General features: G+C 41.1%; 1 protein-coding gene across 2 annotated transcripts in view; it reads left to right on the top strand.

Moving 5' to 3' along the window:
- The window catches only part of FAM167A (family with sequence similarity 167 member A), a 103908-nt gene extending 87886 nt beyond the window's left edge, over positions 1–16022 (top strand). For both annotated transcript variants that reach the window (XM_073625133.1, XM_073625134.1), the window contains exon 3: positions 5478–16022. In XM_073625133.1, coding sequence (XP_073481234.1) covers positions 5478–5741 — 264 coding nt within the window. In that variant the 3' untranslated portion in view covers positions 5742–16022. The remainder of the gene's footprint in view (positions 1–5477) is intronic.
- The last annotated feature ends 988 nt before the right edge of the window (positions 16023–17010 follow it).

The following is a 17010-nucleotide window of genomic DNA, read 5'->3' as shown; positions in this document are numbered from 1 at the left end:
AATTAAATTTCATTTATTAAGTTTACATTTTTGGTTACATTCAATTTTAATAATTATTTTTGAAATAATATTTAAGTATATATATATATATATATATATATATATATATATATATATATATATATGTCGAGTCATAAGAGAGGACAGCTCAAAACTAGCGGAGAAATAATTTTCGGCCTTGTCTTCCTGATTGGCTGTAAGATTTCGGAAAAACATGATTTGTGAAGGTTTGTGTAATCCTGTCCTTGGGTGACAATGGTGCTTTTTTGATAGGTAGAGAGCAGTGATGGAACTTTGTCACGTTGGGAGAGAAAGTATGTTACCGGCAGGATTACCAGTTGAAAATAAAGCAATAAAAAAAGTCTGAAAAAAAGAAAACGAATGCACCCATCAAATCTAAGGTCTGGTAAGATATAAAACAATAGTTCTAGTGTTTAGATACTTTAATTTGGAAGTAAATGGACTTCCTAACTTTGGCACTGTCCTTGATTCTCGAACAGCTTTAGCAGTCTAGTCAATGGTTTTACTTTTGCTCTGGAGTTACAGCAGACAAAGACACTCATGATACAGGTGCCCCATTATTTTTTTTTAGCAAAGTCGGGGCTGTATTTTCCTCCTTTAATGAATTGCACTGTCAGTTTGTGAACAGAGCGCTCTATGTGCAGCTGCCTCCCTTGGTCTGGTTTCTTGGCAAGGTTTTCCAGACAACGTTTGTTGTATTGATGGGGATCCAGCAATCTGCTCTCTGCTATCTCTTAGAAGAAACAGCATCTGATGTCAGAGTCTAGATGATCCAAGAGACGTCTCTGCAACACAAGTCAGACCTTCCCACAAAGAATGGAACTGTCACATCTTCTGTTCAAATGGGGAATGTCTGGGTACAGGCCAAGGAGAGGATTATCTTCCACTTAAAACACCACCCTAAAAATTGCAATTCAACTTAAGGCATGAGAAAATTGTTCGTTTAGGGAAAAGCCAAACTTCAGACAAAGTTGTTTTATTATATATGCACTGCACTGTGCAAAAATTTTAGACACATGTGAAAAAATGCTGTAAATGAAAAATACTTTCAGAAATAGAAGTGTTAATAGTTTATTTTTTTATCAATTAATAAAATAGAAAGTATATGAACAGAAGAAAAACCCAAATCAAATCAATATTTGGTGCGACCACCCTTTGCCTTCAAAACAGCATCAATTCTTCTAGGTACACTTGCAGGTTGAAGGAACTCAGCAGGTAGATTGCTCCAAACATCTTGGAGATCTAACCACAGATCTTCTGTAGATGTAGGCTGCCTCAAATCCTTCTGTCTCTTCCTGTAATCCCAGACAGACTCTATTATTATGAGATCAGGGCCAAACCATCACTTCCAGGACTGACACTGGGGCATGTTTGGTCGCTGTCCTGCTGCAAATTAAATTGTCCGCCAATGGCACTCCTCCCTTACGGTATGGCATGATCAATACATGTTTGCCTGTATTTCTCAGCATTGAGGACACCATTGATCCTGACCAAATCTCCAACTCCATTTGCAGAAATGCAGCCTCAAACTTACACGCAACCTCCACCATTCTTCACTGTTGCCTGCAGACACTCATCATTGTACCACTCTCCAGCCCTTCGCCAACACACTGCCTCCTCCTACAGCCAAATATTTCACATTTTAACTCATCTGTCGAGAGCGCCTGCTGCCATTTTTCTGCACCCAGTTCCTATGTTTTTGTGCATAGTTGAGTTGCTTAGCCTTGTTTCCACGTCAAAGGTATGGATTTTTGCCTGCAATTCTTCCATGAAGACCACTTCTGACCAAATTTGTCCAGACAGTAGATGGGTGTACCTGGGTCCCACTGGTTTCCCCTCATTCTGTGCTGATTACACTGCTGTACATCTTCCGATGTCGTAGGGAAGTAAGCATGATGTGTCTTTTATCTGCTGCATTAAGTTTCCTTGACCACTGTGTCTACAGTGTCTACAGTCCTCAACATTGCTTGTTTCTATGTGCTTCCTCAAAAGAGCCTGAACAGCACATCTTGAAACCCCAGTCTGCTTTAAAGTCTTTGCCTGGGAGAGACCTTGCGGGTGTTCATTCTTGCCATTGTGTATAACCTGTGACATGCTACTGTCTTCCACAACCTCACCTTAGTAGCAGAGTTTGGCTGTTCCTCGCCCAGTTTTAAGCCTCCTACACAGTTCTTTCTGATTAATTTAATGACTGAGTTTCATCCTACATATGAACTTGATGATCATTAGCACCTGCTTGGTGTTATTGATTAATCATACACCTAACTCTAACCCTACAAAATCCCTGACTTTGTGCAAGTGTACAAAGTGTGCAAGTGTAAGAATTGATGCTGGTTTGAAGGGTAGTCACACCAAATATTAAATTGATTTAGATTTTTCCTGTTCGCTCACTAAGCCACTGTGTCACTTTAACTGACAATTGTGCGATGGTGCGACGTTGTAGAGAAACAAAATTGACGTCCTTTTTTTCCCACAAGTAGAGCTTTCTTTTGGTGCTATTTGATCACCTCTGCGGTTGTTATTTTTTGAGCTATAAACAAAAAAGACTGACAATTTTGAAAAAAATAAAAACATTTTTTACTTTTACATATCCCAAAAAAATATAAAAAAACTAATTTATTCATCAGCTTAGGCCGATATGTATTCTTCTGCATATTTTTGGTAAAAAATATCACAATAGGCGTATATTGATTGGTTTGCGCAAAAGCTATCGCGTCTACAATCTAAGGGATAGATTTAGGTTTTTTTCTTTTTTTTAATTGTTTTTACTGGTAATGGCGACGATCTGCGATTTTTAGCAGGACTGCAACATTGCAGCGGACAAATCTGACCCCAAATGACACTTTTTGGGGACCAGTGACATTATTACATTGATCAGTGCTATAAAAATGCACTGGTAAATGAATAAATGACACTGGCAGGGAAGGAGTTAACACTAAGGGGTTAAGTGTGTTGCCTGGGTGTGTTCTAACTTTAGGGGGGGTGGGCTACCAGGGACATGACAGAGATAGCTGTGGAACTGGGAACAGAAGATCGCTGACATGTCATCTGGCAAAACGGCAAATCGCCTTGTTTTCATAGGTAGTTCCCCGTTCTGCCTCTGTATACCACGATCGTGGATCGCCAGCAGACATCGAGTCCGCCGGACCTGTGGGCACGCTCCCACGGCACGAGGCAGGTACCCGCGCACCCGCTATCTCCTGTGCAAAGACCAACGTACACCTGCGGCGGTTTGCGCAGGAGAGCCGACCTTTCTCATTATAATGACGGTGGCTGGTCGGCAAGTGGTTAAAGTGTGAACCTTTGAAGATAGATTCCCCACATCTAGCTCTAAAAAGATCTTCTGAAAAACTTCAAAGGTATATTTTAGGTTTTCAGGGTAACTCAGGCTAAAAAGCATAAATGAGTCCCATAATCACTCTTTCTTTTTTTTTTTTTTTTTTGTTTGTATTTTCTGATTTTTATTATCACTATTTTTCACTAATTATGTGTTTGATTCACACCCTTTGAACAAAAGGGTTATGAATTTAGGATATTCACTTGTAATGGCAATATTACGGAAAGAGTGATTAGAATAGCGCCACATTTTTATTCTTCACGTGGGTTGCAACACATCATTATCACGTCACAAGATTTAAAAATATTTTTTAGATACTATTATACACTAAGTGGCAGCTTTAGATAGGCTTTACCAATTGATGTTTATCACCATTTAATTGATTTGCTCCGAGGCGCAGTGGTGGTTGTTTGTGTGTATGTAGGACGTTACACATAGAAGGACCGTTTATTCATTAATCTAAGGGATAGATTTAGGTTTTTTTCTTTTTTTTAATTGTTTTTACTGGTAATGGCGACGATCTGCGATTTTTAGCAGGACTGCAACATTGCAGCGGACAAATCTGACCCCAAATGACACTTTTTGGGGACCAGTGACATTATTACATTGATCAGTGCTATAAAAATGCACTGGTAAATGAATAAATGACACTGGCAGGGAAGGAGTTAACACTAAGGGGTTAAGTGTGTTGCCTGGGTGTGTTCTAACTTTAGGGGGGGTGGGCTACCAGGGACATGACAGAGATAGCTGTGGAACTGGGAACAGAAGATCGCTGACATGTCATCTGGCAAAACGGCAAATCGCCTTGTTTTCATAGGTAGTTCCCCGTTCTGCCTCTGTATACCACGATCGTGGATCGCCAGCAGACATCGAGTCCGCCGGACCTGTGGGCACGCTCCCACGGCACGAGGCAGGTACCCGCGCACCCGCTATCTCCTGTGCAAAGACCAACGTACACCTGCGGCGGTTTGCGCAGGAGAGCCGACCTTTCTCATTATAATGACGGTGGCTGGTCGGCAAGTGGTTAAAGTGTGAACCTTTGAAGATAGATTCCCCACATCTAGCTCTAAAAAGATCTTCTGAAAAACTTCAAAGGTATATTTTAGGTTTTCAGGGTAACTCAGGCTAAAAAGCATAAATGAGTCCCATAATCACTCTTTCTGATACAAAATGAGAGTGCTATATAAAAAAAAAATACACTATAGCAGTATGCTTATTTTTCCTGCCAATGCAGCATAAATATGGTATATATTTTTTTTAAATGTAATAACATAGTGCAAAGTGGACGGGGCTTTAGGTTAACATTGAATGTCCAATATCTCAAAGTTTGTTTTTGTGGCACAAATCAGCACAAACAAACTGTATAATTTAAAATGTAATAACGTGGTGCAAAGTGGGAGAGGTTTCATCAACTATAATGCGCAATATCTCTGAAACCAAACCAGCACATACCAGCTCTGGTTTGTCAGGCCTTCGTTAGCAGAGGCACTTGGGGAAGGGGGGAGGAGTCCAGTGAAGTCGATGTCCGTGATGTCACCGGATCTCCGATGGAACTCCCTGAAGCCCGGTGGAGAGGTGAGTACCGATCCAAAGAATTTTGATCAATCAAAAAAATTAACGATTAATCAAGAAATTAATCGTTAATTTCTGCAGCCCTAATATATATATATATATATATATATATATACAGTATATATGTGTGCACAGTATATGTGGTTGTGCCTGACAACATATTCAGGTCCCTGACCACTCTTTTTTCCACTTCTTCACTGTAGTTGAGCGGTAAATTTGATCACCAGTCTACGGTGACAACTCACTGTTAAAGCATCTGTATAGAAAAAATATATTTTATATCTATTTATATCTCCTAAATATATTTATATCTCCTCAATACATGCATTTCCCCACATTTTGTCTCTCACTGCAAGTACTTAGAATACCTGTTGATCTGCCGGAAATACAGTGGTCTGTTAACCTCCTGCTTTTGCAGATAACCTGGTCATGGTTGCTTTAAAGAGGAGGGCCATTGGTTGCTGGCCCTTCCCTGTATTTTTGTGTCGGTCCTCAGAGGCTTCTGCTTGCTTTTAATCAAGATATTTTTTGTTGTTTTGTACTTTAGACAGAAATGCGTCTCCAGGACCAGCAGTTGGCCAGACAGCTCATGAGGCTGCGAAGCGACATCAACAAGCTAAAGATCGAGCAGACGTGTCACCTTCATCGGAGAATGTTGAATGATGCCACCTATGAACTGGAAGAGAGGGATGAGCTATCTGATCTGCTCTGTGACTTCCCCATGATGTCCTCTTTTGGCCTCTCGACTCCTCTGAAACTTATTGGAGTTACCAAAATGAACATCAATTCTCGGAGGTTCTCCCTCTGCTAGATCCTTGGGAAGCTCTCCAGTGGCTCCTACATTAACACAGATATAATATTTTGCTGCCTTATATAAACACCAGCCAATCACATATCTTGACACTGTGTCCAGTGACACATAGTATGTAGCAATGCATGGCAGTGAACCCAAATCCAAACTGACCAAACTGGACAATCAGTTGTTCATAATTATTCAAGAGGACCTTTCATGTGCATATCTACTGTTATAAATATCAAGATAGGACACATACATGGATGGAGTTCCATAGCACGATGGTGGATATGGAATATAATCTTAATGGCTTATTGAAAGTATTTGTGTTGTGTTTAATAGAAGAGGATATCAGCTATACCTTTAAAAGTAAAAGAGCATCATTTTGAAACAAAGACAACTTGAATTTAAAAGAGAGTTCCATTACACATAAGCTCAGTTGCCAGGGGTCAGTCCAACTGCAAGTGATATGTTTGTTTTGGGTGAATATTGGTGGGTCCGATCCTTCAGAATTCATTGCAGGTGCATTTTACCTGCAGTTGAGCTCCTTCTGACCTCCATTTAACCTGCTCCAAGTTTTGTTTGCATCCCCACAGATTTGTTTATGGAGACAAGTTTTGAAGTTTTGATGCAAACAGAAGCCCATTGACACAGGCCCCAATAGTTTCTCCATAATATAGAGCAGAATCCAAACTTTTCAGGGCCACATCCCCGTTATAGCCCCCCTTTACTTCAGAATCCCCATCCGCGTCCCCTTCAAATTACAATCCGCATTAGATTCCCTCCTTACATCAAGGTTCCCATTAGAGTTCCCCTTTACATCAGGAGAGTTCCCCCTTACATCAAGGTTCTCATTAGAGTTCCTCCCTACATTAAAGTGGTGGTAAACCCAATTCATGAAATTTCAGCTGGACACATATATCTGCAGTGTTTTCTTATCTCTCTCCAAAGCACTCATCCCCTGGCTTTCTCCTGCTCAGTTCTTCTGTTGTCAGCATGATAACTTCTGACAAGCTCTGTAAATTGAGATAAAACCAGGCTGAAATTTGTGTCTGGGAGGTTGCTATAAATAGATTAGCAGACAGCTAAACTATTTACAGAACAGCTCTGAGAGTCTCTGCCTATGTGGAGTGGGGGTGAGTGCCTTTCCTCCAATCAGCTGTCTTGGCTGTGTACCCAGACTTCACACTTAGTGCTGAACAGGAAGAGAAAATCTCTTACACAATATGAACTTTCTAAAGAATATAGCAAGTTGAAGACAGCAGATATGCATGTAAAACTTATATAGGGAGAATAGTTTAATCTCTGTGTATAATCTGAGGCTGTTCACTTCACTGGGTATATGTGAGGGTTTACATCCACTTTAAGGTCACATTAGAGTTCCTCCAAACATTAGGGTACCATTAGCATCCTCTTTATGTCAAGGTCCCCATTGAAGCCCCCCTTACATCAGGGTCCCCATCCGAGTGTCCCCTTATATCTGATTCATGTCTTACATCAGGATCCCCATCAAAGTCCCCCTACATCAGGGTTCCCATTAAAGTCATCCCTTACAGAGTCTGGGTAGGGATTGAAGTAGAGACCATAGGCAGCATCTGCTGACCCGAATCCTTAGTCTTCTGCACACTGATTGTAGCTGTGGGCCAGAAAAAAAGAGAAAGCAGGAAGTGGCCTGTGGGCTGTAGCTAGGAGACCCCTGATATAGAGTAAATGTATTTCTAAGAGAGTGAGACCTTCTCATAATCCTTGCAGAAGGTGGGCATACAGTAGCTGGGAACAAAAATACAACGCTCTTAGAGCTGAAGTTCCTGAAATATAAGAAGTCATTGGATGAGCCAGCCAACCAATCTATCGGAAATTAATATTACTCCTTTAAGTGAAAGCATAGGGGTAACTGTGGTATTCTACTATGACTTCCCCTATAATTGGTCACAAAAACACATAAAGCACGTTATATAATATGATATAAGCACACGTTACTTGTAAGGAATCAGGATTATACATTAAGATTATGTGAAAAGCAATTTTGCCCACGGTAACCAGTCAGAAATCTTTTCTTAACTGCAAAAATGTGCGGTCTGGTTCCGTTGGGTGATCATACTTTGTTCTCTATAATTAGAAAAAAAACTAATAAAAAATATGGTTCTGTAACTTTGAAATTAACGGTTCCATATATTGTTAAAGTATATGCATAAACAATTTTTACTTTTTTTTTTATCTTCGGAGCAAGAATAGGTTAAACTTCGGTCAGTTTATTTTATGGTGTGTTTCTCCCGTTGGGGAGATTTCCCTTTACATCCTTTTCTTGAAAAGCGACAAGCAGCCAAAGGAAATCAATACTAAGTAAGATAAATTCCTCTCTTAGGGCTCATCTACACAATTAGCAAGGACTGCTGCTCCTCTGAAAAGTGATCCACGCTCAGTTGTTTTTTTTAGAGGCATTTGACGGGTGGTGTGGAAGTGATGTCACCTCCTTGTCATCTGTTTTATTCCCCTAAATGCCACACTACTGCTTTGGTGGTGCAGCACAGCCCCATTCATTTGAATAGATCAAGTTTGGCAGATGGTAGTCCAAAAGGGATAACATTTTGTCTGTGAACCAAACATCGCAACCCCAACATGTGTACACCCCCAGCCGCTGCCTTTGTAAAAATGCAACTGCCCCCCAACCGTAAGTGTACATGGGCTGGACTACAGATCATGTTTATTACATCGATTTCAGGCGCTACTTGAAAGACATCTGTGCACCTTCATGCAGATTGAAACGGTGCCATTGCAGGCAATAGGATGCGTCCGCCCACCAGCCCTGCACGTACTCCATCTAGGTCGTGGGCAGCTTCAGCAGCTTCCTCCTGCTTCTCCTCCTCAGCGGCCAATATGGGCGCTTCTCCTCTCGGCTAATCGGGTCTTAAGGCCCGCTTCCTGATTGGCCAGGAGGAGAAGCAGGAGGACAATATCGATTATTAATTCGCTATTGTCACACAACTGAGTGGGCTCAGGGCGCAGTGCTCTGCGCCCTGACCCCACCCTTTTTTGAAGCCTTAGGCTCTAATCATGTGCTTAAAAAAAAATAAAAACCTATTGAAATCCATGCGCCTGGCACCCTGCATGTAGATTAGGGGCCGGGCATATGGATTAGGGGGGGTGGCACCCCTGCGCCCCTAATGGAGCAGCCGCCACTGGAGAAATCGATTCAATGTGAACGAGGGCTTAGTATCAGAAAAGATGTAAAGATTAAAACCTCAAATGAGATACAATTAAAACATTAAAGCGGCGCTTCTATCAGGCAGATATTATAAACCTGATAGATTAATTTGCAATCACTCAAAATTACAAAACTGAAATGAAAAGAGAGTCTCTAGTGGGTATACAGGGTGTAACTGGTAGTAGATTGATGAGTGCACCGTTCACCAAACACTTCACCACCGCGTGCTCCACACACCCGCAAGGGGTTCAAACTCACCAGAACCCAAAGGGTAACAGGCCCCAAACAGCATCCTATGGACTGTAGATCTAGATGTCCTAATATGGTAGTTCAGCCTCATCTCTGAAATCCTCGTGTATAAAAAAGACTTCACATAGTCTAATTCCGTTTTAACATTTATTCGCAAACTCAAGTTATTTAAATAAAATCCAATAACACAACGACGTGACAGTCCAACTGTGGTTATGTAGCTCAAGGTCATTTGCTAAAGAGCTTACTATCACGCACTTGCCCTAGGTTTTTCCAAAAAAGGGGAAGGAGTATAGTCCGGTGTAGACAGTAGGTCTCTGCATCCAGCACTTCCTCCCTCCTGGTTGATATCCTGGGCCTTGGAATGCAAAACGTTGTGACGTAGTATCCGGTCGCCGTAAGGTCACGCCCTGACGCCGCGTTTCGTCATCACGACTTTTTCAAAGGGTGTGGCCTCACAGTGCAGCGTCCCGGTATTTAACTATGTAGTTGAGCGATCACTTTCAGCCGATACTCCGCTCACAGCAGACGAGCAGGCAAGCGCTCGCTATTAACCCCTAAACAATCACCTGCAGCAGTTTGTTAAAGGTGCATTAGGGCTTAGTATCACTTTAAGATCTCAGTTCAGTATACAGACAGTTAGGCCCCTTTCACACTAGCAGACCAATCGGGTCCACCTGTCAGCTTTTCAGGCGGACCCGATCACACCCTCTATGGAGCGGTGGGTGTCAATGGACATGTGTCCGTTGACACCCTCCAACATTCAAACCCATCCTATCTGTTAAAAACAGACAGATGGGGATCCGTTCCCCATCCATCTGGTGGATCAGATCTGATGGCCGTTGGGTGTAAATGGTCCGTTTAAATCCGACCGCACACAGAGGAGAGCGGGCTCTGTCTGTGTCTGCTCTGCATAAGCGGAATGGGCACAGACCTGACATTCACCTGCTCAGTGGGGATCAGCGAACAGATTCTCCGCTGAGCAGAAGGACTCCAATGGAGCTCACCCTGTGTGTAAGGGGCCTTACAAGGACACTGGAACTTTGTTGGGATAAGCAGATATTTATCCATACTTGCAGAAAATGTTCTTAGCCTGATAAAAGAAAAAAAAAAACAAATATAGACATCAAATTTAAGGATTGGTAAACTGCAATCAATTATTTGTTTTTGTTTTTTTTTTTTGTTCTTGGGTTTAGAAATCCTTTAGGAAGAATTTTTCTCTATAAACAGAAGCTGTGCCATTGTTACTTACTGAAGAGCTGGAACGTTAGGGGAAGTACTGATCTTTATTGCCGGGGGCACAATGGAAGCATTTAAAAATACCTTCACTAATCCTGACTCATTGCTTTGCATTGTAAATCTGAAGTTACAACCATATAAAGTATTGCAGCGAGCTAACCTATGACCGAACCCGTGAATTAAAATGATCCATTAATAGAAGATTTGGGGATATCACCAATAGGGTCTTTTGAAATGACTAACTATAAACCCCCACCGCCCACGCAAATAAAACAGCAATACATACACATTTTCTTTATGCGTGTCTATTTAAAAGTGCAGGAAAGATACCTGTTAATCCTCCCAGAAATCCAACTAACTTTCTGTATTGAGCTCACAACGCTGCCTCTGCTACACTCAAATATCAAGCGGTGTTGTTCAACCTGCCTGAATAGTCCCCTACTGGACAACAGAACATATTAGATCTATAAAATTGATTTTAATCACTTCAGCCCCGGAAGATTTTACCCCCTTCCTGACCAGAGCACTTTTTGCGATTCGGCACTGCGTCTCTTTTAACTGACAATTGCGCGGTCGTGCGACGTTGCACCGAAACAAAATTGACGTCTTTTTTTTCCCACAAATAGAGCTTTCTTTTCGTGGTATTGGATCACCTCTGCGGTTTTTATTTTTTGCGCTATAAACAAAAAGGAGCGACAATTTTGAAACAAAAGCAATATTTTTTACTTTTTGCTATAATAAATTTCCCCAAAAAATATATATATAAAAAAAAAAATGTTTTCCTCAGTTTAGGCCGATATGTATTCTACATATTTTTGGTAAAAAAATCGCAATAATCGTATATTGATTGGTTTGCGCAAAAGTTATAGCGTCTACAAAATAGGGGATAGATTTATGGCATTTTAATTATTTATTTTTTTGTTTATTAGTAATGGCGGCGATCTGCGATTTTTATCGTGACTGCGACATTATGGCGGACACATCGGACACTTTTGACACTATTTTGGGTCCATTGTCATTTATACAGTGATCAGTGCTATTAAAATGCACTGATTACTGTGTAAATGACACTGGCAGGGAAGGGGTTAAACACTAGGGGGCGATCAAGGGGTTAAGTGTGTCCTAGGGAGTAATTCTAACTGTGGGGGGATGGGCTACCACTCACATGACAGCGATCACTGCTCCCGATGACAGGGAGCAGTAGATCTCTGTCTTGTCACTAGGCAGAACGGGGAACGGAGTGGAACGCACGCCGCATGTGCGATGTGATGCGAAGGGTTCCTGACTCTACTCACCCTGACATGCGAGCAGTCCCAGTGCCGGGTAGGCACCGCCAAATGTAAGAGGCCATTTGGCTATTTTATTGTTCTTTAATTCTATATATTAAACGGTTTTACGCTATGAGGATTCCTTTTTGTTTCTCATATTTCCTATCCTGAATGAATGGGACGGGAGGGTTCAATGCCTAAAGTACCATCCAGCCTTCCAGCCTTCATGTGAACAGGCACAATCCTGTACAAGCACTAATGACTTTCTTTTTAGTTAAAGAAGTCATTGGTATCTGGTAAGCAGATATCTATTACCTTCAGGTGTTTTTCCTCTTGGGTGACGGAACCTTTATATCAACGCTTAAATTGTTGCATTTGTGAGGATCCATGTGTCTGCTGTGATGTTGGTTTCAACTGCTTTGCTCTGATCTCTTCAATGGATTGGGACTATTAGACATCACGATTTATTCATTTCACTTGCACTAATTTTGTTCAAAAAATTCTTTTCACTGGATTCTTTAATTATTATTTTTTCATTGTATTTTATATTATTTTTGTAGCATAAATCATGTGTTTGTGGTATCACTAGTTCAGCACAATCAGCACCACCCAGTCCACTGAGACTGATTTGGTTAGTGAGTGCACTTAATGGCAGAAGCATATGTTTGTTTGGTCTCTAGCGCCCCCTATTTCACACCAGAACGGGGAAATGCCTTGTTTACATAGGCATCTCCCCGTTCTGCCGCTCTGTGAGATGATCACGGGACACCGGCGGACCCGCGGGCACGGTCACGGAGCATGCTGCTTCTTAAAGCGGACTTACTTGTATGCCCATTTGCGCAGCCATGCCATTGTGCCGATCGTCATGCACTGGTCCGCAAGCAGTTAAAGGATGAGTTTGCCTTTAAAAAAAAAAAAAAAAATGAGATAATAGCACATGTTTTAGCAGGTGAAAATATATGCACTTATTATTTTTTATGTGACAGTGGGTGAGGAGAGAGGATCCCCTGCACGTTGTCAGGAGTGGGGGGGGGGGGGGTGCTGTATAGCAACATGTTTCCAAGGCTGCATTCCCACTGCTCTGTTGCAAAAATGTGGTAAAAACACATATGCGTTTATGCCGTGTTTCCGCTGCATTTTGCGGCTGATGGCTTGTAGTTCTAATTGAACTACCAGGTAGCTGGTGAGCGCTCTAGTAGATCATTGTTTCTTCCTGTCATTCAGTTAGGCTGCATTCACACTTCAGTGTTTTGCATTGCGGGCAGGTTTGCTGCGATTCTGCCCGCGATTTGAAAGCGCCGATGTGTGAATGACAAATTAATATGAATGACACCTAAAATCACAGTGAAGGTCTGCTGCGATTGTCACGCAATAAATTGCGCTGCAATCACGGCAACCCACGTCGTGGGAAGCATGTCGCTCAAAGAAAGTTCAGGAGTTACTTTTGGGCAACATGCTTCTCGCCATGCTGGTTGCCGCGATTGCAGCATGATTTATTGCGTGACAATCACCGCAGACACGCACCACGATTTTAGGTGTCACGAATGGCATCTCAAATGTGATTCCCGCGATTTGTCATTCACACATCGGGCGCTTTCAAATCACGGGCAGAATCGCAGGAAATCTGCCCGCGACTCAAAACACTGAAGTGTGAATGCAGCCTAATGCCCCATACACACGGTCGCACATTCCGACAACAAAACCATGGATTTTTTCCAACGGATGTTGACTCAAACTTGTCTTGCATACACACGGTCACACAAAGTTGGTCGGAAATTCCGAACGTCAAGAACGCGGTGACGTGCAACATGTACGACGAGCCGAGAAAAATGAAGTCCAATAGCCAGTGCGGCTCTTCTCCTTGATTCCGAGCATGCGTGGCACTTTGTGTGTCGGAATAATCTACACACGATTGGAATTTACAGGAATGGATTTTGTTGTTGGAAAATTTTAGAGCCAGCTCCCAAACTTTGTGTGTCAGAAATTCCGATGGAAAAAGTCCGATGGAGCCCACACACGGTCGGAATTTCCGACAACAAGCTCCGATCGCACATTTTCCATCAGAAAGTCCGATCGTGTGTACAGGGCATTAGCGTGTATGGGCAGATAGATACACAGACAGTCTGCAGAAGCCTGAGATTGTACCCGCGATCTGCTGATCACGGGTGCATTGTTTTACAGCTTCCTAACAAGAAAAATAAAGAAATAAAAAATGCATATGATAATAGAGTATAAATAGCGTCAACCTTATCCTATTATTTACCAAATAATAAATGCATTTTTATTTACCTGCAAATAAATGTGCATTTATTTTTTATTTATTTTTTTTTTTTTTAGAAAGGTGAACTTATCGTTTAAGCCAAAAATGGAAAAAAAAAAAAACTGATCAGTGTTAGCCTTTAGGTAACCTGGTAGTCAGCTATAGTAAACTAGGTAAATCCCACTTGGAAAATATAGATACACTGAACAGACACAATTGGGTCCACAAAACCATAATAAAATTAAATTAACACTTTCAAGTTTGATGAGACTGTACTGATAAGAAAGTGGATGATTGTAGTTTTTATGACTTGCAAGAATTTAATTTCCATATTGATCACGTTTTATAACAGTCAGTAATTGTACAAATGCAGTTTGGTCCCTGCAGCACTTTGTGATAGCAATAACCATGCAATGAGCAAAATTGGCTGTATGTGTAGATCCAATTATATAAACTATTATTAAATAATGTTTTTAGTCTTAAGCTAGCCATAGAAGAATCGAAATTTAGCAGCTTCAGCAGGGAACAGACAAATTTCGATCCATCTATGGGCAAGCTGGTTGTACAGAAGCTAATCTCTTGTATTGATCATGACTGGTGTATAGCTGATGTCCCGTATGCTCCACCTACAACTATAACCCTCCAACTATTTACCTTACCTTACTTAGTAAAATAAGCACACCACACCTTCTGGATTAAATGGCCATCCAGCCCCTTTGTTAACAAATAACAAATTTTATAAAAATAACGCCATTTAAATATAACTATATATATATATATATATATATATATATATATATATATATATATATATATAAAAACTTGAAAATATATATACCACATATATAAAACTCCAACTTTTTAAACTACTGCTCTGTCTGAGATTCGTTAAGGAAGGTATTCTACCGCATCGGCTGCACCACCGCCACCTCAGCATCCTGGCCCCTAGCCGTGATCCCACCAGCTCAGGGACAAACTATTGCCACCTTCTTGCCACTGCAGCCTGATGACCGGTAGCCCATTATTTCCAGATAGGGAGGGTACCCATACCGAGATAGGTCCAACCCGTCCCCCCACCATATCCTATTTACCTTCCACCATTCCAACCTTCACGAACCAGAGACCCATGCCCACATAACCCCAAATACACACAACCGTACACCCCATACAGCCAAACAACAGGGAGGGTGGGAAAGATTCCCTACCTATGTTGTTGACCCCTCCCTCTGCAGGGGTCAAAATTAACTACGGCCACTCCTCCCCATCACCAATGACCATAACTCCCCCCCCTTTAACCTATCCCACTTCCTACAGGAACTTGCCTGTGCTCACCCCACAGCTGTCCCACCAGTCATGCTGGCCCTTCACCCAGGTTCCCTTTAGTTATGGGCCTGTTCTTTGTATTCGGATGGCGGGGAACTCTCTTTGCTATCAGAATACAATAGCTCCATGGAAGGGACTCCCCCCTCAACACAGAGTGTGTTGAAGGGGGGGAATCAAACTTTTTTTTTTTTTATTGGACCAGCATACAATGCATCATCTATGGCCTTACTTACTCTTAAAGGGGTCTTCCATTTTTCAAGTGATTTTCTCTTAACCAAAATTCCGATGGCACCATAAAGACAAGGATAAAGCTGGCCAAACAGTGATTGAAATTTGATTAGTGTGTCACTGTTTGAAAACCAATTAAGTATTAATTTCTTTCTCGTGTAAGCAGGTTGTGAAGTTTTGGAAAACCCCTTTAAGAAAATATCTTATCTTTCCTTTTCATTGTACAAATGACATACTTTAATGAGGACCAAATGGTGTATGGGGTCCCATGACTTAGAAGTTTCCTGGACTTTCCAGGAGCATCTTTCCCCTAATCTGTCCTGCCCTTGATTTGGAAACTGATTTCCCAAGATGCATCTGGAAGATCTGTGCAACTTTTGACTAAGAAAGGCTGGTGATCCATTTTCTCTGTTCTTAATGTTCACAATGTTTGAATTTTTTGCACAATCTATTACCTTTTTGACTATGTTATGGGGTACATCGTAGGATTACATTGTTTACTTTTAAACTTTAGCATTGCAGAACTGCCAATCGATGCCTTTTATTTTATATTCTTAAATAGGCCATAGATATTTTCATTTTGCTGAAACATATGATTAAAATCATGTGTTCCCAGCATTCGAGGGCTTTCTTTTGTATTTTTTATGTGGCTTTTATTTTTTGCTAAATTGTGTGTAAAAGTAAAAAAAAAAAAAAAAAAAAAAAAAGTGCTTTTGATTATGGTTGAAAAAAATAGACTTATTTTTCATCAGACATGGTAAGAATTAAACTTGTTTTATAAAACGTTTTAAGAATATGTATGTATGATTGTTTGTGCGTGTTAAATAAAAAAAAAAAAAAGTGCATTCAAAGATCAAAGACGACTGTTTTAATTATAGCATTGGTAAAGAGGCTTGGAAATAATATCAAATTTAAAAACATGGCACTTAATGCCAGGCAGAGGCCATAAAACCAACTTAAAATGTGGGCAAAAAGCTGTGATGCACATATAGGTATTGATCAACTAAAGGAAAATAGACTGTGCACTTTAGAGTTGCACTCATTCTTCACAGAGCTTAGTGAAATGTGCTGAAGCTCCACTTGGTAAACAATTCCCAATCAGGTCCAAGGAAAACAAAACAAATGCATTTTTGCTTGCACATGATTGGATGATGGAAATCAGCAGAGCTTCACCACATTCACTAAGTTCTGGAAAAAATGAGTCTATTTCCCTTTAGTAGAACAACCCTATAGTGTCAGCTTTGTATTATGGTGGCCATACACTGCATACTCCTTGCAAGTGATGCCACTGATTCAGTCTGTGTGGGTCCATTCCCACCAAATAGATTTATACACAGCTGACACAAATAAAAAGGATCCGGTATATGGGGAAGTCGATTTTTATGGTGGTACTATGGATACAACCTAATAGGCTGCGCCTCATCCTAAGTCCAGTAATATTTGATTAGCGAAAAAAGGATGGCACCACAAACACATATCTGTTAAAATGTACTAATTTGCATCATAAGCAAATAA

The sequence above is a fragment of the Aquarana catesbeiana genome, linkage group LG04 (genome assembly GCF_042186555.1).
Source record: "Aquarana catesbeiana isolate 2022-GZ linkage group LG04, ASM4218655v1, whole genome shotgun sequence".
Classification (NCBI taxonomy): domain Eukaryota; kingdom Metazoa; phylum Chordata; class Amphibia; order Anura; family Ranidae; genus Aquarana; species Aquarana catesbeiana.
The sequence above is the reverse complement of the archived record's forward strand: the minus strand, read 5'-3'. Positions and strand labels throughout refer to the sequence as shown.